Here is a 22,340-nt window from a genome sequence, read left to right on the forward strand (position 1 = left end):
AAAAGCCCACCTAGAGTCCTTTAAAATCTCTGACTTTCTGTCCCTGGGTGTTGGTGCTCAGCCCATTTGGGGGCTCAGCTCATTTGGTTTTCCAGATGGCCTACTAAATTCACAATTCCTTATTCCTTTTGGCCTGGTGCGTTCCTCCTTTGGCGACTCTAACAATACCCACCAGCAGTCCAGTCACAGTACCTAGACTTTTTCTCACATGCACCTCAAGACTCCTTCAGCCTCTTCTCATTACCAGCTCCAAATCTGCTCCCAGGTCTTGGTAGCAAATTTTATATTATTCTGCTCAGGCTCCTCTAACAAAATATCATAGACGGAGAGCTTTAAGCAACAGAGGTTTATTTGTTTATGCTGTGGGGTTAGGGCTTCAGCATATGAATTTGAGGGGATACAAGCATTCAGTCCATAGCATTGATAATGCCCAAAACATTTATTATGGAATATGCTTAAAATGTATAAAATCCAGCAGCACTGAAAAAGAAACAAAGATATGGCACCAAGAATCTGCGTAAGTAATGAAATGAGACATCACTATAGATCTCACAAACTTCTCTAGTGTCAACTTAAATACAATCTCCAACGACCAAAATGAAAAGGAAACCCCTATTTGTAACAAACTGCTGTTTGGAATTTTCTGCTGTTATTCTTAGATAAAATGTTGCTTTCTAGTCTGCTTTAGCCTGTTTGAAGAATGATGATAATAAACTTAGCTGTATGACCTTGTAGACCAGAGACTAGATATGCCCATAATCTTAATGCCATGCCAGGTGCATTTTTTAATTGGATAGAATTGTATTGTTTTCAAGGCCAGTATCGAGATAACCACTAAATGCACATAGGGCTGGCTCTTTAATAAAAAGGGAAGTTCTGCTTGTAGCTTTGCTTAGAATTTGAAATCATTTTCTCTAAGCCCATCGTGCGATGAATAAACTAGGTCTCTCCAAACTCTCCTTCTGCATTGTTTGATTGTTCGGGAACCCTGTAACAAAAACATTGAAGTGATTTGGTTAACAGCAGAGGAATTGCAATTCGGAACATGAAAACTGTCCACACTATAGGGGAGTTCTCTAAGGATTTGAGGCAGGCTGTATGCAAGAAATTCAAGGAGGTGGTGGGAAACTACAGTCCAAGGGGAAACTTCATTGTTGAGGATGTGGAGAAGCTCATGGTGGGTGCCCATTTGTCGAAAGTGTTTACTTTTTTTTTTTTCCCAAGGAGAAAATATTTATTTGTTTTCAAATGATCACATAATACAAATATTACACAGTCATTCTAGAAAAAAATAGCTTATAATTTTCATAAAATAAACACTGAAAAATGTAAGATTGCATATTGTGACACAAAATATGTAAAATCTGTAAGAAAAAATATTAAAATAGAAATTTAAATAAACAAATCAATTTACATTAATATACAAAAAGTTTCAGTTTTAAATGTTACCCAATGGTATCAGTTTGTTTTATTTGGTAAAACATTTTAAGAATGGAAAGTGTAGAATTATTAATATGAAAGCCTCTAAAATGTTTTAGGAATCTAGAAACATTTACCAAGTCTTTCTTGGCTATCTATTAGACCTGTATTTGCCTCATTGATTATAAGTAAATGTTTGTATGTGTAGTACTTAAAAGGAAGTATAAAAGGTCAACTTAAACTAAAATTTATTTAGAGAGCTCTGAATTTCCATAAATGATTACAGCTTTTTATGCTTGATTTGTTTTTGTTAAATGTTAATAAGAAAGTCTTTACAAATACATAAATTTAAAAAAATAACTGCTCAACATTTTAGGAAGAACTTAGGGGAATTGAAAGTGAGGTTTCTTAGAAATAAGTAAGTTGAACTCTTTGAACTAGTTTATGGCCTGTAAGATTATTAGCCTTTTGTTTCAGTTTTGAAAGATGAAAATGATTTAATCTCTTAATCTCATGCTTTGATTACTTTTTCTGTGGATCAGGTATTTTTTTTTTAATCAGGTATTTATGGGGAATTACTCCTTCAGTCCTTAAAGTGAGTTTACCGCAGAACCCATATGTGAGACTCTCCATTTCATACCCTCCAGTACTATTTTAAAATGAAATCTTTTTACAATACAGTCAAACCTCAGTTCTCCAAGATCTGCCATCTCAAACAATTCAGTTCTCCACCAAGTTGTTCAAGGGGGAAAATGCCTCAGCTGTGGAACCAAGTTTCTGTTTTCGACCTGAAAACCTTTTCATGCACAAAAGACGTTTCTCAGACAGCAAACAGAGGAGAGAATGTTTTTGTTCCTGGGGGGGGGGGGGGGGGGAACATTAGCCATGAGCACAATTTTAAAACTTGAAGAGGCCATCAAGAGTGCTAATGTTGCTATGGGGTGAAACAGACAATGAACACAGGCAATGGAAGAGATTAAAAAAAAAAACAAACAAACAAACAAAAAAAACTGGTGTTGGTTTGGATAAAGGAAAAGCAATTAGCCACTGACAGCATTTTGGAGGCAGTAATAAGGGAACACCTAAAAGACAACCCTAGAACGTGTGCTGAAAGTTGAAAGATGAAACAGAGAGGAGGGCTGGAGGCTGGGGTGCCAGGACACAGGCTTTATTGAAGAGAAGAGTATTACTGCCAGCTGCCTTCTGGAAAAAGAGAGCGAGGGCTGGGGTTCATGCATCTTTTAAGGGGAGAAAAGCGAGGGGATGGGACTTAGGGCACTCAGCACACGCTGATTGGTGGTTTCATGGAAGGCACATGATTAGGAACCTAGGGACTTAGGAATCGGGGGCTTAGGGTACTTGGCAGGTGCTAATGGGTGGTTCAGTGCTCAGGAATGTCTGGCTGCAGGTGGAGTTTACATCCGTCCATCAATTGGAGGAAGGGAGGATCTATCAAAAGTGATTCATTTAGGAGGATCCAAGATGGCTGCGCCCAGGTGAACACCTAGCCGCAGCCGCACACAACAATTTCAATAAAATACAACTAAAATATAAAACGGACATTGCCCAGAACTACAGGAAGGTTGACTGACTGGAAATTCTACAGCGAGAAGCAAGGAGAAAACCAGAAGGAGGCGCGGAGGAGCTGGAAAAGCCCAAGGTACGGAGACGCGGCGCGGAGAGGACGGAGCCGGAGAGGAGGGAGGCCGAGTGCCTGGGGGGCGTTCCTGAGCGGAAAGGAGAGAAAAGCTCCGACTGTGCTGGGCCCCCGACTGCTCTGATCCCCGGTTCTGGGCCAGACCCCGGGGACTCAGGCTCAGCCATAGGGAGCTGGGCTGTAAGGCGGAACCCCGGGGAGAGGCGAAAGGAGGTCCCGGAGGCGCGCACATTGCGCGCAGAGAAGGGACGGTCGGCTGTGCCGCGGGATCGCCCTGACGGGAAGGAGACTGGGGCTCCAGACTGCTCTGAACGCCACCTCCAACTCCATTTCCAACTGAACTGAACCCCAATACCGGGCTCATTGTGGGAGAGCATAGACTGTTTGGCAGCAGGCGAAAATCGAGGGCACCTTTCTCTCAGAGGCGCTGGCAGCAGCGAGCACTGAAGGACCCGCATAGGGCGGGGCTGACAGAAGCCAAAGCTGCAGGCTCCACCCTGAAACCCCGTCCCATCTGTAACTGCGAAATGCGACAACAAAATAGATCACAAACGAAAGAAATGGAGGACAAAAAGCGTCTGGATATAGATTTCAAATCTACGCTTATAAGTTTTTTCAAGAATTTCTTAGAAAAGATGGATAAGGGCTACGAGGATATGAAAAGAGATCAACTAGAATTAATAAGGAGTCAACAAGAAATGATAAGGGATCAACAAGAAATAAAGAATACATTGTCTGAAATAAAAAATATTTTACTGAGTCCTAAAAACAGAAGGGAAGATCGCAAGAATCAAGTCAAAGATTTGGAACATAAAGAGCCAGAAGACACTCCTCCACAGAAGCTAGAAGGCAAGAGAATCCAGAAAATTGAAGATAATGTAAGAAACCTCTGGGACAACTTCAAGCGAACCAACATCAGAATTATGGGGGTCCCAGAAGATGAGAGAGAGCAAGATATGGAAAACATACTGAAAGAAATAGTGACAGAAAACTTCCCCTACCTGGTGAAAGAATTAGACTTACAAGTCCAGGAAGCGCACAGAACTCCAAACAAAAGGAATCCAAAGAGGACCACACCGAGACACATCATTATTAAAATTCCAAGAGCAAAAGACAAAGAGAGAATATTAAAAGAAGCAAGAGCAAAGAAGGTAGTAACCTACAAAGGAGCACCTATACGATTGTCAGCTGACTTCTCAACAGAAACCATGCAGGCCAGAAGGGAATGGCAAGAAATATTCAAGGTGATGAATAGCAAGAACCTACAGCCAAAAATAATCTACCCAGCAAAGCTATCACTCAGAATCGAAGGCCAGATAAAGAGCTTCACTAATAAAAAAAAGCTAAAGGAGTTCATCACCACCAAACCAGAATTATATGAATTGCTGAAGGGGGTTCTTTCAGAAGAGAAAGTAAACAAAGATAAAAATTATGAACAACAAATACATAACTATCAACAAGTGAATCTAAAAACCAAGGAAATTAAAAAAATCTGATGAACAATATTAACTGTTGAATATAATAGAATCAGAGGTATGGAAGGGGAGTGAACTGACGATTCTTGGGGAAAAGGGGAGAGGGGGGCGTGGGAAGAGACTGAACATAAACTGTGCACCTACGGATGAGGACAATGGGGAGAGGGGAAAGGGCAGAGGGTGGGATGGGAACCTGGTGGAGGAGAGCAATGGTGGGTGGGGGGAAAGGAACATTTGTAATAATATGAACAATAAAAACTTATTAAAAAAAAAAAAAAGTGATTCATTTAAGGCCAGTAAGGGGTGGTTCAATTACTTTAAGAAGACAAGTGTTTGTTTATAGATTAAACAGTACATAAGAAAAGTTAAAATGGAATCATTTGGGGGTTTGGAACAGATTAATTCAATTTGCATTATTTATAATGGTGGTGGTGGTGGTGGTGGTGGAGGTGGAGGAAAGATCCCATTTTCGAACAAATCACTTCTCAAACAGCCCTTCACAACAAATCAAGAACTGAAGTTTGCCTGGCATGGCTCAGTGATTGAGTGTTGACCTATGAACCAGGAAGTCACAGTTCCATTCCCAGTCAAGCACATGCCTGGGTTGCAGGTCCATCCCTAGTGGGGGGTGTGCAGGAGGCAGCCCATCAATGATTCTCTCTCATCACTGATGTTTCTATCTCTCTCTCCCTTTCCATCTCTGAAATAAATAAAAGTCCTATATAATAAAGGACTAACATGCAAATCTACTGAACGGGGGACAACCAGTGGCTATGATGAGCACTGATCACCAGGGGGCAGATGCTCTCTATCTCTATCTCTATCTCTATCTCTATCTCTATCTCTATCTCTATCTCTATTTCTATCTCTATCTTCTCTATCTCTATCTCTATCTCACTTACCATCCCTCTTTCCTTTCCACTCTATCTAAAAGCAATGGGAAAAAATATCTTCAAGTGAGGATTAACAAAAACACAAAAGATTAATTTTCTTCGTCAAATCAAAGTTCTAGCCCAAATTACAGTCCTTTAATGTCTAGGGCAAACCATGGTCTCAGGAGGACAGCTCTGCCCTAGCGGATCTAGGAGTCTTGAGGTGCAAAAGGACCCTGAGGCTTATTTTCAGGAAGGAGGAGCTGGAGGCTGTTTCTGAGAAAAAAAGGAAAATTCATGAAAAAGCGTGCCAGAAAAAGGAACTGTAATCTGAGGTCATAGAAGTGTCCTTCCCTTATTTCGCTTCATTTCCCTCTGTGCTTGCTGTCACAGACATCGTGCTGAGCTCACAGGGAGAGGGTGAGTGTGTCCCTGCTGATCTGAGCTCTGCAGGCCACAGGGACCCAGGTCTTCCTGAAACGTCTCCAGGGCCCGGGTGGCACTGTCCATGGTGAGAACCCCAGGGAGGTGCTGATGGACAAGCTAAAGAGGAAGAAGGCTCCTTTGAGGAGGCTCTGACAGGGAAGGACTTGCCCTGGGCCACCTCCTGCTCAGGAGGGTCCAGATCTGTTTCCTGCTTCACCATGAAAATGAGTCAGGCTGCTAGAGAGGCTGTGCCCTTGCCTGTAGGCTGCTGACATGAGAACCCCGTGATAGACAGGACCAGCCTCCAAGTGACCACCACCCGTGCATCTATCCATCCTGCTGGCCACACCATCTCCTCCATCTGCTCAGCTAAGGCCACAGGGAGAAGACGTCATGACTCACACCCTCAGGGCCCTGCTCTGCCTCGGTGAGATGGGAGGGTGAATGGAGTCCTGGTCCATCAGGACCCCAGGACTCAGGAGGCTCATGGGGAGGAGGGAGCTGCTCAGGGTTCAGGGCAAATCTCTCACAGGGACTCTCTTCCAGGGCTGAGTGTGGGCCTCAGGACCCCAGTGCAGGCAGGTGAGTCTCCCCAGGTGTCCCAGGTCCTGCTCCTCCCTGGGGACAAAGGACCTCTCCCAAGGCAGCAGAAGTAAGATCTCTCTGACAGATGGGGGGCATCCAGGACTGAGACCTGGGACCAGACATGGGAATGTCCTGTGACCCAGCCTCTGATTCCTTTCAGGGCCCCTCCCCAAGCCCACCCTCTGGGCTGAGCCAGGCCCTGTGGTCCCCCGGAGGAGCCCCCTGACCATCTGGTGTCAGGGGACCCCAGAGGCTGAGGAGTACCATCTGGAGAAAGAGGGAAGCCAACCATCATTGAATAGTCAGAAGCCACAGCAGCCCGGAGACAGGGTCAATTTCTCCATCTCACACATGACAGAGTATAATGCAGGGAGATATCGCTGTTACTATCGCAACCTCACTGGCTTGTCAGAGCGCAGTGACCCCCTGGAGCTGGTGGTGACAGGTGAGAGAGCACTCAGGGGTCCCAGCCTCAGGCTCTGCCCTCAGGAAGGGGGTCTGCTCTCAGGGTGTCTCCCTCTTACAGCCCAGCCCTGGGGGCCATGAGGGAGGTGTGAGCCTCACTTAACACGCTGCCTCCTCCTCTCCTAGGATTCTACAGCAAACCCAGCCTCTCAGCCCTGCCCAGCCCTGTCGTGACCTCAGGAGAGAACGTGACCCTCCAGTGTGGCTCATGGCAGGGATTTGGCAGGTTCCTTCTGACTAAGGAAGGAGATCAAAGGTTCTCCTGGGCCCTGGTCTCACAGCGACAGCCCAGTGGGCAGTCCCAGGCCCTGTTCCTTGTGGGACCTGTGACCTCCAGCCACAGGGGGATGTTCAGATGCTATGGCTATTACAGGAACAGCCCCATGGTGTGGTCACTCCCCAGTGATTCCCTGGAGCTCCAGGTCTCTGGTGAGCAGCTCTGTCCTGTCTTCTCTGGGCCCCCAGGTCATCTCTGTCTCTGTCCCCAGCAATGTCTGAGATGTGATGGCAGTAGTGGGAGGACTGCGTGGTTCCACAGAGGAGGGTCATCCGTGAAAGCGTGGACACTGATGGGGACCTCCCTCCTCTGGGACAGCCTTGCCCTTCAGTTTCAGCCAGGCCTGAGGAAGGGAGGAGGTGGCACTACTCCAGTTCAGCTAAGAGGAAGTGAGATTTGACTGAAGTGACCAGACAGAGGCTCCGCCCCCCGACTTCTGGTGGCTCCGCCTCAGACCAAAGCATCACTGCTCACAGAGGGACATCCCACAGGCAGGACCCCCAAAAATGGGGCTGAGTGTGTGTGGGCTCAGCTCTCCGGGGAGGTGAAGTCTGAGAACTTTTCCCTCGGAACCGGGGGGCTGCCTGCCATGACCTGCAGGGGCGCTTTCATTCCTGACTTCCTGGGGCACCTGACACCTGGCTTGTCCTAGACGTACTCCAGGTCAGCCCTGTCTGTGCCTGTCCTGCTGCTCCCAGTCACTGCAACCTTGTAGGGACTGAAAAGCTGAGGGAGACAGGGGGAAGGTGCACTGAGTATCCACCAGGCCTGGGGCTCAGCTCAGCAAGAGGGGCCACACAATGTTATGGAGACACCAAAGATTTGGAAACTCCCACTTAGCATGTCAGCTCCTCCTGGTTCCACACAGAATCTGTGGGGTTTTTCCACCAAAAGCCATAGTTCACCTGGTGTCCAGTCTCTAAGCAGAATGGAGAGTCTGTGGGCTGGGAGATGGAGCGGGGGCAGCATTTGGTGCCCAGGCCTGGCTTGTAGCACAAGCACAATGGCTGGGCCAGTGGGGGAGGAGAGATCAGGAGAGGTGGAGAGGTGGAGAGAGGACAGGGGACATTCCCTTGGCTGGTCATTTCCAGAGCCCTTTTGGATGGAATCCCTCACCACACAGGTGGAGCCCTGAGCCTTCTCAGAGCAGGATAGGTGGCCGCTCTGGCCAAGGTGGCACCTGCTGTGGGTGATGGTGCCATCTACACTGGACACCCTGCTGCAGTGAGAAGTGTTCCCACCTGTGGGCACCACTCTGCAAGGCCCTGTGCCCCCTGGAGGCCTCCAGGCCCTCAGTGCTCACCTGAGACTCAGGGGGGGCCATGGAGGGCTCATGAGGAACTGGGGGCTCCTGCCCAGACTCTGTGTGAAATTCACATTTGCTCTCTGCGTTTTCTGTGCATATCTCTCTGTTAATGCTCTTTTGCTGGGAACTTGTAGGCAACAGTTGCATATATAAGTTTAACCTGCAAACATTTATGACTTCAAAAACATGGATTTATTCTTATCTTAATTGGGATTATATTTCTATGTATTAAAAAAAAAATTTATGTATGCCCTAGCTGGCTTGGCTAGGGCATAGATATATAGTGGATAGAGCATTGGCCTGGGGACTAAAAGATTCCCTGGTTCGATTCCGGTCAAGGGCACATGCCTAGGTTGCGGGCTCAATCGATCAATGAGTCTCTCTTATCATTTATGATTCTATCTTTCTCTCTATCCCTCTCCCTTCTTCTCCGAAAAAAATAAACATACATTTAAAACATATATTTGTATTTATGATGAAGAATAACTTTGTCAACAGGAAGTTTCTTATAATAGATGGTTCAAAAAATTAATTTTTTAAAATATATTTTTATTGATTTCAGAGAGGAAGGGAATGGGATGGGAGGGAGATATAAAAACATGAGTGATGAGCCGAAACCGGTTTGGCTCAATGGATAGAGCGTTGGCTTGGGAACTGAAAGGTCCCGGGTTCGATTCTGGTCAAGGGCATGTACCTTGGTTGTGGGCATATCCCCAGTAGGGGGTGTGCAAGAGGCAGCTGATCCATGACTCTATCTCATCGATGTTTCTAACTCTCTATCTCTCTCCCTTCCTCTCTGTACAAAATCAATAAAATATATTTTAAAAATCATTAAAAAAAAACAAAACATGAGTGATGAGAGAATCATTGATCTGCTTCTTGCATGCCCCACACAAGGAATGGAGCCCACAACCTCAGCACATGCCCTGACCAGGAATCTAACCATAACCTCCAAGTTCATAGGTGGACGCTCAAAGGCTGACCTATACTATCTGGGCTCAAAATGTTAATTTTTGACTTCAGATGCATTTTTCAGTTTCATTTATAAAATTGTTCTCATTCATAGCTCAAGAATTGCTCAAGGTCTACATACATACATGCATGTATATTTGAAACCAACCCATGAATTCTGGGTCTTCAACTGTTGCGTAATATAAGCTCTTATACCCAGATGAGTTAGCTTCCCTGGTACAGAATTTCACAATGAGCAGAGATGAGAATAACTAATTATGGCCCTGGCTGTGGTCTTCTAGTGGTTAGAGCATCAGCCCAGGCATTATAGAGCTATGAGTTTGATTCCCAGTCAAGGGTCACAGCCTTGATCCTCAGCCCCTGTGCAGGAGGCAACCAATCAATACATTTCTCCCACATCTGTCTGTCTTTCTGTCTCTGTCTCTCTCTCTCTCTCTCTCTCTCTCTCTCTCTCTCTCTCTCTCTCTCTCTCTCCTCCCCAATCTCTCTGAACATCAATGGAAAAAATATCCTCCATTGAGGATTTAAAACAAACAAACAAACAGTAGATAATGTCTCTAATAAGAAAGCATATTTTTCTCCCATCCTGAATTCTCTGGGTAAAGCCAAGGTGCTCCAAAGTGACTCAAAAGCCAAGTCTAAACTCAAAATTTTCAGGGAGCTGGAAAGAATCCACGAATGCAGACAGGACCCTTCTCCAGCAGAGAAAGGGTTCATGGAGGGACTGGTAGCAGTTAGGTCATGAGAAAGGGGAGAATGATGTGGATTCTAGGCTTGAGTGGCATCAACTCCTCACACAGCCCCACTCCTTTCTGGTTCTCAGGAGCAGACGACACCATCAGCCCCTCACAGAATAACTCAGACCCCACTTGTGGTGAGTAGGAGACACTCTCGGTTATGGGCTCAGCACAGAGGGTCATGTCCTGTCAAGGGGTGGTGGTGCCCTGGGTGGACATCCAGGGTCCTGGGGTGAGCTCATCCTGCCCTGACCTCTATGACCTTTTCCGCCACAATTCCCAGCCTCCCACTCACAAGACTACACCATGGAGAATTCCATCCGGATGGGCGTGGCTGGATTGGTCCTGATGGCACTCGGGGTGCTACTATTTTGGTCTCGAAACAGCCAGAATCAGACCCAGGATGCAGCCAGAATGTGAACATGGAGGAGAACAATGCATGGTTTAGAGAGGGGGATATTGAGAAAGTTCTGGAAGATCATGTGAGACATATGCTGAGGGACATGTCTGCTGCTCCTTGCAGGTGGAGGAATCATCGCTTATATGCAGGGAAATGGTCTGGACCTTCTGCCCTTGAACTGTGGTCCTTCCCCTCCTGACCACTGAGGCCTGTGACTGCTTGCTGACTTCCCCATTTTGGTGAAATTTGCATTCATCCCACAGGATGGGTAGAGGCCCACAAATCCCAATGCTTTCATGGAATATGTTTTCCTGTATTTCTATTTACAAAGATTTTCATGTCTGTACAGAGTCCCCATCACCTGAGTCCAGAGCATGCCATCTATTGTCATCAATCTACAGAGTACACAATCCATCCTGTAAGAGAGAACCCCACAAGAAGTCCTAACGCCGGTTCTGGACTCTGCTCGCCCCTCACCTGGCCTCTGAGGCCACCTGTGTGCTTTCTGCAGAAACCTCACCCTTTGGGATCGAGACCTAGTTCTTTGAAAGGGTTGCCTGATCTGTGCTGCCTCTGAAAATCCCGTTGTCCAAAACGCAGTGCAACACACAGAAGGCGTGTTACCCTTGAAACCTATGCCATGTCATTCATCGATGACACCTCAATAAATTTAATATAAAAACACTGATTCTTGGCATAGTTTACTTTTTTCTGTGTATATGCCCCCTTCATGGTCAAGGTCAAGTGCCAATGTAAAATCCTCATGCAGACTTGGGAAGCAATACACAAACTGACTTTCACAAAAGAGTACAAGCTGATGTGGGACACCGTTAATACCACACTGATAGCCCCACAGGGCATCTATGCCCCTTCCAGTTGATGTGTCACAATGGTTTCTACTTCAAGATTGGGGCACAATTTCCATGAAAACACAAGACCATACTCCCCACCCATCCAGGTGAGATGCGCAAAAAAAATGTTTTAATGTCAGTTGTGGGAGAGAATTATGAGTCCATAGAGTTCTACTGCATTACTTGTAGGAGTGCCAATTGTATCATCAATTCAGAGATTACATGACACTCATCTAGTTAGAGACGCACAGCTACGTCTTTAAGTACATGCTTGGAGAAAATATGCACATGTGCATCACACACAAGGACATTGACAAGAGTTATTCTTATTAACCACTCCCCCTCAAAAGCACTATAAGATTGTATGCTCAAGAAAAGAGACATTTTGGTGTCCTGGGTAAAAAATTATCCAATAAATAGTATCTATCAATCAAAATGCACAACTTGAAATTGCAAGGGTCATGTATATCCATCATCACATATAATAACTAATACATTTAGATGAGTATAAAACTATGTTTTTGGTTTTTTTTAAATCATTTCATTTACCCGACATTAAAGAGAAGACATTGCTGAAACTGGTTTGTCTCAGTGGATAGAGTGTTGGCCTGGGGACTGAAAGGTCCCAGGTTCCATTCCAGTCAAGGGGATGTATCTTGGTGGCAGGCACTTCCCCAGTAGGGGGTGTGCAAGAGGCAACTGATCGATGTTTCTAACTCTATCCCTCTCTCTTCCTCTCTGTGAAAAATCAATAAAACAAATTTAAAAAAAAATAAAGAGGAGACATTAAAGTAAAGGAGACATTGTGTATTATTAAAGAATATATAGCTCAGATAAACCTTACAAATAAAGGAATGAAAAGAATTACAGGAAATCCATGATGGTTACAAGTTGGGCAGTGTTGAGTGGTTTTGTTCAGGATGGAAACCACAAAGTCTTTTGGAATCATGGCCGCCTTCTTCTCAATGATCATTTGATGACTCATAAGTCTACTTGTCATTACTCACAGATAGAGCATTTCTGTTCTATGACCCTCATTATTTCCCACACAAGTTAGTGGGATGCAGACGAACTGGGGGGACAGCCACACCCTTCACGGGGTGACCACATCTACCACTAAGTGGTTACTGATCATGTGCAGCAAACCCTTCCCATGTCTACATTGTGTTTTCCACACTCATGGCCTCACCTGTCTCATCAGCCCCACCTGAGTCCAATCCAACAGGGAGTCTTTCCAGGTGAGAAACTGGGGCTCTGAAGGAAGCAAATGGCCAATAGCACCTGAGATGCCATTCAGAATTTAAACTGGGCCCATGAGAGACTCTGACCCACAATGGCCCTAGAATGTGAATTGGCATGAAGCCCAGCTTTGTGGATCTGGGGTGATTTCAGAGGTGGGGTTCACCACCATTAGGTGGTGGTTTAAGTCGCACCCCAAGAGAGGATTCAGATTGAGGCTGGTTCCAATGGAAACTGTTCTTCCTGTGCTCTTTAATGTATTTATCCTCAATTTTTGTGCTCCGGCCGAGGGCTGTCACTTCTCTGCTAGACTCCCAGACTTCCACAAGGGAACCCTCATCTGTGGATGGTTGTCAGAATTTATGTGGAATTCAGGCATGATGGTAGAAATCGCTGCTTATTCAATCCTCCTGATGTCTCTTTGGCTGTCTACTCTGCCTTTCTGACAGCCTCCAAGTCTTGATATAAGTCCATTATTCTCTTCCTTAATAATACGTAAATTCAAGCAACTATTTTCTGACTTAGCGTATCACTTATTTCAGGCTGGTTTGAGGCTTTTCATGTCTTCTTAGGGTTGACTGCTAATTAAACTGCAACCTACTCAGGGTACATAATGTATATAAGAGCAGTTTGAACATATGTAAAGAAGCTATCTGTTTAGCCAATTAAATGATAAATATTTGTCTTAACATGAATTTTTCCTGTTGCTATTTGCATTACTTTATTTACATATTACAAATAACTTTGTACAGATTTATATAATATAAATAATACAAAGATTAATAAGTTGTATATATTAGACCAGGCATAGTTGTCATTTGCTCTTACAAAAAGCTTTTTTCATCCATTTCCTTGGTCTTATAAATGTTCAGTTGACTCTCCAATTTTGTACAGACTTTATGGATGTCAAGGTCATGTGATGAGTGTTTAATATAGTATTTTAAAAACTAAAATGAGTTTTATAACACACTAATGCATCATATTGTTGAATGTTTATATAGCAATCAGCTAATTGTATTAAATAATAATAACACATTCTTCATTCATACAACATACTCTTTAATGATTTTGTTTGGGATAAGAGTGTATGGCTGCATACATCTGGTTTTACTGGCCCGTACGTGTCCTTTGATCTAACCTTTGAGCCAGTCTATTAATTTATTAGTTTGTAATAAAACATTTTAATAGTTACCACCTCTTATTTAAGTAGGAGTTTTCTGTTAAGTATTGTAGCTTTTGACTTTTAATGAAAGATTTTCAGTCATTTTTAATTTTTCAACTACAGTTGACACACAATTCAATATTAGTTTCAGGTGTACACTCTGGTGATTAGACATTGTATAATTTTCTAAGTAATCATCCTGATAAATCCTATACCCATCAGACACCATACATAAATATTGGAATATTATTGACTATATTCTCTATGCTGTACTTACAATTCCCATAAACTTTTCTGTAACAATCAATTTGTACTTATTAATACCCTCACTTTTTCACCCAGCCCCACTCCCGGCTCATCTAGTGAGAATCAATTTGTTCTCTGAGTCTATGAATTGGTATCCATTCAGCTTGTTAATTTATTTAGACTTTTAGATTCAATTGTTGATGGATATGTATTTATTGCCATTTTATCACTCATATTTTCTTCTTCTTCTCGTTCTTCTTCTCCTTCTTCTTCTTCTTCTTCTTCTTCTTCTTCTTCTTCTTCTTCTTCTTTAAGAAGACCCTTTAAAATTTCCTGCAATACAGTTTTGGTAGTAACCCCACTCCACCCATTTTGCAGCCTCACCCAAGCTGTTAAGATTGCCTAGTCCTGCCTCAGGGCTCAGTCTTTCCTAAAATCTCTCAAACAAGCAGCAGCTGGTGTTCCTATGCTACATAACACTCATAGGAGACACAAGACTTAGCACTAGAAGCAGCCTGCCTGGCTTCATGGCTTGGTCTCTCCTGGGCATTTCCAAGCCCAACACAAGAAGCAACCATCTACAGATCACTCTGTAGCTCCTGTCAGGTGGCCCAGGCATTGTCTCGCTTTACACCTCCCTGGAGGCCTCAGAACCACTGCATCCAGTGAACAGCTTCAGATAATACAATTCTACACATCCCCCAGAGACATACTCAAGAAGCAGACTCAGTGATCACCTAAGCCCCACTGAAGCAAGTCTTGCTCCAAGGGGTACCTCGGACATAGCTGCTTCTCATTTTTAGTTACATCTGGCCTGGAGGTCAATTCCTCCCAGTGTTGTCAATAGCAATCAAGACTCAACTACAACAGGACAGTGCACAAAGCCCACACATGGGTGCACCTAGAGTGCCAGGTCAAGTAACTTGGGAGGCTGAGCCACTGGGCCCTACAAGACACCAACTATGGAAGGTCACCCTACCAATTCCAGGGAACATAGCAGCTCTACATAATACCTAGAAACAAGCACAGGGAAGCAGCACAAATGCAGAGACAGAGAGACATGTCCCATATGAAGGAAGGGAAGAAATTTCCAGGAAAAGAACTAAATGAAATGAAAGCTAACAAACTACTAGATGCAGAGTTCAAAACAATGGTTATAAGGTTGTTCAAGGATCTTAATGAGAGCTTCCAGGGGCTTAATGAGAATTTCAAGGATCTTAGTGAGAACATCAAAGACACTAAATAGAACCAGTTAGAAACTATACATACACTCACTAAAATAAAGAATCATTTACAAGGTTTCATCAGCAGAGTACAGGATGTCAAGAATTAAGTCAGCAATTTGAAATATGAGGGAGCATAAAACACCCAATCAGAAAAGCAAACAGAATCTAAAAATGTGATGATAGTCTAAGGAGCCTCGGGAACAATTTCCAGCATAGCAACATTCACATAATGGAGGTGTCAGAAGGGGAAGAGACAAAACAAGATATGGAAACACTATTGGAAGAAACAGTGACAGAAATCTTCCCCTACCTGGTGAAAGAAATAGACTTACAAGTCTAGGAATCACAGAGAGTCCCAAACAAAAGGAACCTCAAGAGTCCTACACCACAACACAACATAATTAAAATTCCAAGGGTTAAAGAAAAAGATATAATCTTAAAAGCAGTGAGAAAAGCAGTTATCTACAAGATACCGCCCATATGACTGTCAGCTGATTTCTCAACACAACGTTTGCAGAACAGAAGGAAATGGCATGAAATACTCAAAGTGATACATAGCAAGGATCTACAACCAAGATTACACTACCCAGCAAAGCTCTCATTTAGAATTGGAAGTCAAATAAAGAGCTTCACAGAGAAGAAAAGGCTAAAGAACTTCATCGCCACCAAACTAATATGAAATGTGAAGAAGAAGAAGAAGAAGAAGAAGAAGAAGAAAAAGAAGAAGAAGAAGAAGAAGAAGAAGAAGAAGAAGAAGAAGAAGAGGAAGAAGAAGAAGAAGAGGAAGAAGAAGAAGAAACAAGAAAATGGCAATAAATACATATCTATCAACAATTGATCTAAAAATCAAAATAAACGATCCAGAAATCTAATGAACAAAATAAACTGATGATAATAAAAGAAAACTTGAGGCATAGACTGGTGAATCTCAGAGGGAAGAGGGCAGGGGTCAGAAAGACATTAGCCAAAGAACTTATAGGAACATGTGCATTACCAATGGACACAGGTAATGGGGTGATGAAGGCTTGGGACAGAGCAGGAACCCGGTGGAGGGGCACAATAGTGAGAAAAAGTGTGATATCTGTAATACTTTCAACAGTAAGCATTTAAAAAAAAAAAGTGGATCTCATGTAAACAACAAAAATAATAAATATAAATAAATAAATAAATATTCTGTTCTAAGTCAAAATCAGAACTCTAATCTAAATCAGCATCCCATAAAGCTTGAAGGCTGGACCATGGGAGGAGGAGGAGACTTTAACCCCAGGAAACAAGGAGCACTGAGGAGGAAAATTGCTTCAGAAGCTTGTCCCCAAGAAAGTGCAGTTGATGTTGTGACAGAAAAAAAAGAAGAAGAAGTGGCTAGGATAGAAATGAAGCCACACTCTGGGGCCAGGAGAAGTGACTTGTTTCCTTCCCTTATTTCCCTGCATTTCCCTCCGTGCTCAGTGTCAAGGTGACATCGCCCTGAGCTGCACAGGGAGAGGGTGATTGTGTCCCTGCTGATCTGAGCTCTGCAGGCCACAGGGACCCACGTCTTCCTGAAGCGTCTCCAGGGCCTGGGAGACACTCTCCATGGTGAGGACTACAGGGAGGTGCTGATGGATGGGCTGAGGAGGAAGGAGACCCCGTGGGGGAGGCTCTGACCGGTAAGGACGTGCCCTGGGTCACTTGACCTGCAAGGGGCGTCTCAGGAATCTCTCTGTCTATTTCGTGCTTCACCATGGAAACCAGATGCAGGCTTCTGGGAAGGGAATGTTCCCCTTCCTGGGGTTGCTGATGTGAAAACCTCATCATAGGGAGGGCCAGACTGCCAGCGACCACCCTCCGTGAATCCGTCTGTCCAGAGGACACCTTGGCCTCCTGTATCTGCATGGCTTGGTGGAAAGAGAGAAGACACCATGACTCTCACCCTCAGGGCCCTGCTCTGCCTCGGTGAGATGGGAGGGTGAATGGAGTCCTGGTCCGTCAGGACCCCAGGACTCAGGAGGCTCATGGGGAGGAGGGTGCTGCTCAGGGTTCAGGGAAAATCTCTTACAGGGACTCTCTTCCAGGGCTGAGTGTGGGCCTCTGGACCCCAGTGCAGGCAGGTGAGTCTCCCCAGGTGTCCCAGGTCCCGTTCCTCCCTGGGCACAAGGGCCACCCCATAGGTAGCAGCAGAAGGACAGTGCTCTGAGGTAACAGACAAGTAACACCTGGGAAGGTCCTGAGCTGAGAGCTAGGACTGAGGGTGGGAATATCTTAGAACCCAGCTACTGGTTTTTTTCTAGGACCCCTCCCCAAACCCACCCTCTGGGCTGAGCCAGGCCCTGTGATCCCTTTTGGGAGACCCGTGACCATCTGGTGTCAGGGGACACCAGGGGCTGAGGAGTACCATCTGGATAGAGAGGGAAGCCCAGCACCATGGAAAAGACTGGATCTACTGGAGCCTGGGGACAAGGCCACGTTCTCTATCACACGCATGACAGAGCAGGATGCAGGGATATATCGCTGTTACTATGGCAGCTCCACTGGCCGTTCAGATCTCAGTGACCCCCTGGAGCTGGTGGTGACAGGTGAGAGGACACTCAGGGATCCCAGCCTCAGGCTCTGTCCTCAGGAAGGGGGTCTGCTCTCAGGTGTCTCCCTCTCACAGCCCAGCCCTGGGGGGCATGTGGGAGGTGTGAGCCCCATTTAACAGGCTTTCTCCTCTTCTCCTAGGATTGTACATCAAACCCAGCCTCTCAGCCCTGCCCAGCCCGGTCATGACCTCAAGAGGGAACGTGACCCTTCAGTGTGGCTCAAGGCAGGAATTTGACAGGTTCCTTCTGACTAAGGAAGGAGATCACAGGCTCTCCTGGGCCCTGGACTCACAGCCACAGTCCAGTGGAGGGTCCCAGGCCCTGTTTCCTATGGGTCCTGTGACCTCCAGTCACATGTGGAGGTTCAGATGCTATGGCTGCTACAGGGACAACTCCCAGGTGTGGTCACTCCCCAGTGATGCCCTGGAGCTCCTGATCCCAGGTGAGTACCTTCCTGGTCCCATGCATGGTCCCACATATATTGTTGCCATCTTTGCTGGGAGGAGAGCCTCATGTGAGAGCATATGGGTGAGGGGATTACAGGGCTCCTGGACAAGACACACACAGAGAGTGAGGGCCAGCATGAGAGAATGGGGTTATGGGAGAAGCAGACCCTGTCATTCATGTTTGCTCTCCCCAGGTGAGTCTGGGAAGCCTTCTCTCCTGAGCCAACAGGGCCCCATCGTGGCCTCAGGACAGAGCCTGACCCTCCAGTGTCGCTCTGATGTCGGCTATGACAGATTCGCTCTGCACAAGGAGGGGGAACGGGACCTCCCCCAGGGCCTGGTCCTGCAGCCCCAAGCTGGGCTCTCTCAGGCCCACTTCCCCCTGGGCACTGTGAGAAGCTCCCAGGGGGGCCGGTACAGATGCTACGGTGGATACAACCTCTCTTCTGAGTGGTCAGCCCCCAGTGATCCCCTGGACATCCTGGTGGCAGGTGAGGAGCCCGTGGGTTCAGCACGGACCCAGACTCTGAACTGGCCCTGCTGGGGGGTCTCTGGTAAGGAGGCCAGAATGAAAGTGCAGGGAGAGAGACAGAGAAACAGGGGGTGGGAGAGGAGGGTCCTCAGAGAGAGGCCTGGTGACTCTCAGGGCAGAGCAAGGTGGGCAGGCAACCCTCACCTTCCCTCTCTCTCTCTCTCTCTCTCTCTAGAATGGCTGCTTGACAGACCCTCCCTCTCGGTGCAGCCAGGCCCCAGGGTGACCACAGGCATGAACGTAACCCTGCTGTGTCAGTCACAGAGCCCAGGGGACACTTTCCATCTGTCCAAGGAGGGGACAGCCGATCCTCCCCTGCGTCTGAGATCAGAGCACCGAGCTCAGCAGTACCAGGCAGAGTTCTCCATGAGTCCTGTGACCTCAGCCCACGGGGGCACCTACAGGTGCTACAGCTCACTCAGCTCCTCCCCCTTCCTGCTGTCACACCCCAGTGAGCCCCTGGAGCTCCTGGTCTCAGGTGAGGAGCCCTGACCCTGTGTGCTGAGCTGTCAGCTCTGGGTCTTCTCTCGGAACAATCATGGCCTGAAAGGGATGGAGGGGCCCTAGGGATGGACATCCAGAGGAGATCTGACACTCAGAGACCCTCCAGCCCCTGCTCAGCCCTCCCCATCACCTGGGCCCAGAAGGTTCCAGGTGGATAGTGGAAGGGTCTAAGGGCCACAGGGCAGAGGCAGGAGGATCTGAGTGAGGTGGGGACTCCAGGGTGGCCCCCAAGTCTCACACTTTCTGTCCTCCCTCCCAAGACCCTCTGGGATCCCACCTCTCCACCCACAGGGACCATGTCCACAGCTCATGAATTCTGGGTCCCCTTTGCTCAGAGAGTGCACTGCTCACTCCAGTGCATTTCTGAGTCTCTTAGAGGATCTAATGTCACCCCCCTCCACCCGCCCCCCCCCCCCACAATGCCTAAGACTATTTGTGCCCCAGGGAGCTAGGAGCCCTGGAGAAATTTCAGAGAACTACAGGGTTCCAATATCTCTGAGGATTCACCCCCACCCCATGGAGTCAGGCCTAAGAGGGAGAAGTGAGGCAGGTGATAGGTGGGGTGGTCATGGCAGAGGGAGATGTGGGGGCCAGCCCAAGCTGATGGGGGAGGAGAGGCCAGAGAGGTGGAGAGAGGACAGGGGGACACTCCCTCAGCTGCTCATTTCCAGAGCCCCTTGGGTGGAAGCCCTCACCACACAGGTGGGACCCTGAGCCTTCTCAAAGCAGGACAGGTGGCTGCTCTGGCCAAGGTGGCACCTGCTGTGGGTGATGGTGCCGTCCCCACTGGACACCCTGCTGCAGTGAGAAGTGTCCCCACCTGTGAGCACTGCTCTGCAAGGCCCTGTGCTCCCCTGGCAGCCTCCAGGCCCTCAGTGCTCACCTGAGACTCAGGGGGGGCCATGGAGGGCTCATGAGGAACTGGGGGCTCCTGCCCAGACTCTGTGTGAAATTCACGTTTGCTCTCTGTGTTGTCTGTGCCTATCTCTCTGTTAATGCTTTTTTGCTGGGAAGTTGTAGGCAATAGTTGCATATATCATTTTAATCTGCAAGCATTCATGCCTTTGAGAGCATAGATTTATTCTTATTTTAACTGAGATCATATTAAATTTACGTATTTATTATGAAGAACAAGTGTTTGTTTACTTGAAGTTTCTTATAAAAGAATAGAAGCGTGATGCATGAAATTCGTGCACTGGGTGGGTCCCTCAGCCTGGCCTACACCCTCATGCAGTCCAGGATCCCTCCAGAAGCCTGGCTCAGGCCTTCTGCCTAAGTGGAGCTCCCCCTGTGGAAGCACACTAACCACCAAGGGGCAGCTCCTGTATTGAGTGTCTGCCCCCTGTTGGTCAGTGTGCAATATAGTGACAGTCCTTCCACCATTCATTCGATTTGCATATTATCCTTTTATTATATAGGTAGCTTCAAAACATTAAATTTTTAAAAATACATTTTCATTGATTTTAGAGAGGAAGGGAGAGGGAGAGATATACAGAAACATCCATGATGAGGCAGAATCATTTATCGGCTGCCTCCTGCATGCCCCACACAGCACCCAGGGTTTGATTCCCAGTAAATGGGTCACAGGTTTGATCCCTAGCCCCTGTCAGGCCTTGTGGAGGAGGCAACCGATCCATGGGTCTCTCACACATCAATGTTTTTCTTTTCCTCTCCCTCTCTCTTCATCCCCTCATCCCTTTTACTCTCTCTGAATATTAATGGAAAAAATTACCTCCGGTGAGAATTTTAAATAATTAAAGGCTCACTATTTTCCAAATCATGAGCCTATATTTCTGCCCAATCCTGAAGGCTCCAAAGTGACTCAGAAGCAAAGTCTAAACTCAAATTTCCCAGAGAGCCTGAAAGAATCCATGAAAGCAGCCAGGATCCTTCTCCAGCAGAGAAAGGGTTCATGGAGGGACTGGTAGCAGTTAGGTCATGAGAAATGGGAGAGGGATGGGGACCCTGGGCTTGAGTGGCATCAACTCTTCACACAGTCCCACTCCTTTCTGGTTCTCAGGAGCAGCCGACACCATCAGCCCCTCACAGAACAACTCAGACCCCAAGAATAGTGAGTAGGAGACAAGTTCTGTTATGGGTTCATGTCCTGTCAAGGGGAGAGGATTCCCTGGGTGGACATCCAGGGCCCAGGGGTGAGCTCGTCCTGCCCTGATCCCTGTGACTCCTTTCCCCTACAATTCCCAGCCACCCACCCCCAAGACTACACCGTGGAGAATTCCATCCGGATGGGCGTGGCTGGATTGGTCCTGATGGCACTCGGGGTGCTGCTATTTTGGTCTCGAAACAGCCAGAATCAGACCCAGGATGCAGCCAGGATGTGAACATGGAGGGGAACAATGCATGGTTCAGAGAGGGGTATCTTGTGGAAGTTCTGGAAGATCATGTGAGACATATGCTGGGGGACCTGTCTGCTGCTCCTTGCAGGTGGAGGAGTCATCACGCATGTGCAGGAACAAGGTCTGGACCTTCTGCCCTTGAACTGTGGCCCTTCCCCTCCCGACCACAGTGAGGCCTGTCCCTGGTTCCTGACTCTCCCCATTTTGGTGAAATTAGCATTTATCCCATAGAGTAGGTACATCCCACAAATCCCTACACTTTCATGGAATACATTTTCTTTTATTTCTATTTACATGGACTTTCGTGTCTATATTGGAGTCTTCTTCACCTGAGTTCAGAGCATGCCATCTACTGTCATCCATCTACAGAGTACACAATCCATCCTGTAAGAGAGAACCCCACAGGAGCTCACACGCACCTCACCTGCCTCTGAGGCCACCTGTGTGCTTTCTGCAGAAGCCTCAACCTTTGGGATGGAGACCTGGTTGTTTGAAGGGGTTGCCTGGTCTACGCTGCCTCTGAAAACCCCATTGTCCACAACACAGTACAACACACAGATGATGTGTTACACACGTGCCCCCTTGAAACCTATGTCATGTCATTTACCGATGGCACCCCAATAAA

At 46.7% G+C, this 22,340-nt stretch overlaps 3 protein-coding genes across 4 annotated transcripts in view; all 3 read left to right on the forward strand.

The window, feature by feature from the left end:
- Positions 1-8,191, forward strand: part of LOC123651045 (leukocyte immunoglobulin-like receptor subfamily A member 1) — a 31,815-nt gene extending 23,624 nt beyond the window's left edge. For both annotated transcript variants that reach the window (XM_045582923.1, XM_045582922.1), the window contains exons 2-3: positions 6,396-6,431; positions 7,026-8,191. In XM_045582923.1, coding sequence (XP_045438879.1) covers positions 6,396-6,431; positions 7,026-7,576 — 587 coding nt within the window. In that variant the 3' untranslated portion in view covers positions 7,577-8,191. The remainder of the gene's footprint in view (positions 1-6,395; positions 6,432-7,025) is intronic.
- LOC123651018 (leukocyte immunoglobulin-like receptor subfamily A member 3) overlaps positions 1-22,340 on the forward strand; it is a 79,073-nt gene that overhangs the window by 33,058 nt on the left and 23,675 nt on the right. Inside the window, exon 2 of the mRNA XM_045582920.1 lies at positions 6,595-6,879. Coding sequence (XP_045438876.1) covers positions 6,786-6,879 — 94 coding nt within the window. The 5' untranslated portion in view covers positions 6,595-6,785. The remainder of the gene's footprint in view (positions 1-6,594; positions 6,880-22,340) is intronic.
- LOC123652519 (leukocyte immunoglobulin-like receptor subfamily A member 6) lies at positions 5,825-21,849 on the forward strand. Its single transcript, XM_045582924.1, has 9 exons — positions 5,825-5,934; positions 17,163-17,250; positions 17,370-17,405; positions 17,586-17,870; positions 18,016-18,318; positions 18,517-18,813; positions 19,030-19,332; positions 21,379-21,429; positions 21,564-21,849. Exons 1-9 carry the CDS (start codon positions 5,932-5,934, stop codon positions 21,698-21,700), a joined length of 1,503 nt encoding a protein of 500 aa, XP_045438880.1. The 5' UTR covers positions 5,825-5,931; the 3' UTR covers positions 21,701-21,849.

Source organism: Pipistrellus kuhlii, unplaced genomic scaffold (genome assembly GCF_014108245.1).
Source record: "Pipistrellus kuhlii isolate mPipKuh1 unplaced genomic scaffold, mPipKuh1.p scaffold_m20_p_176, whole genome shotgun sequence".
Classification (NCBI taxonomy): Eukaryota; Metazoa; Chordata; class Mammalia; order Chiroptera; family Vespertilionidae; genus Pipistrellus; species Pipistrellus kuhlii.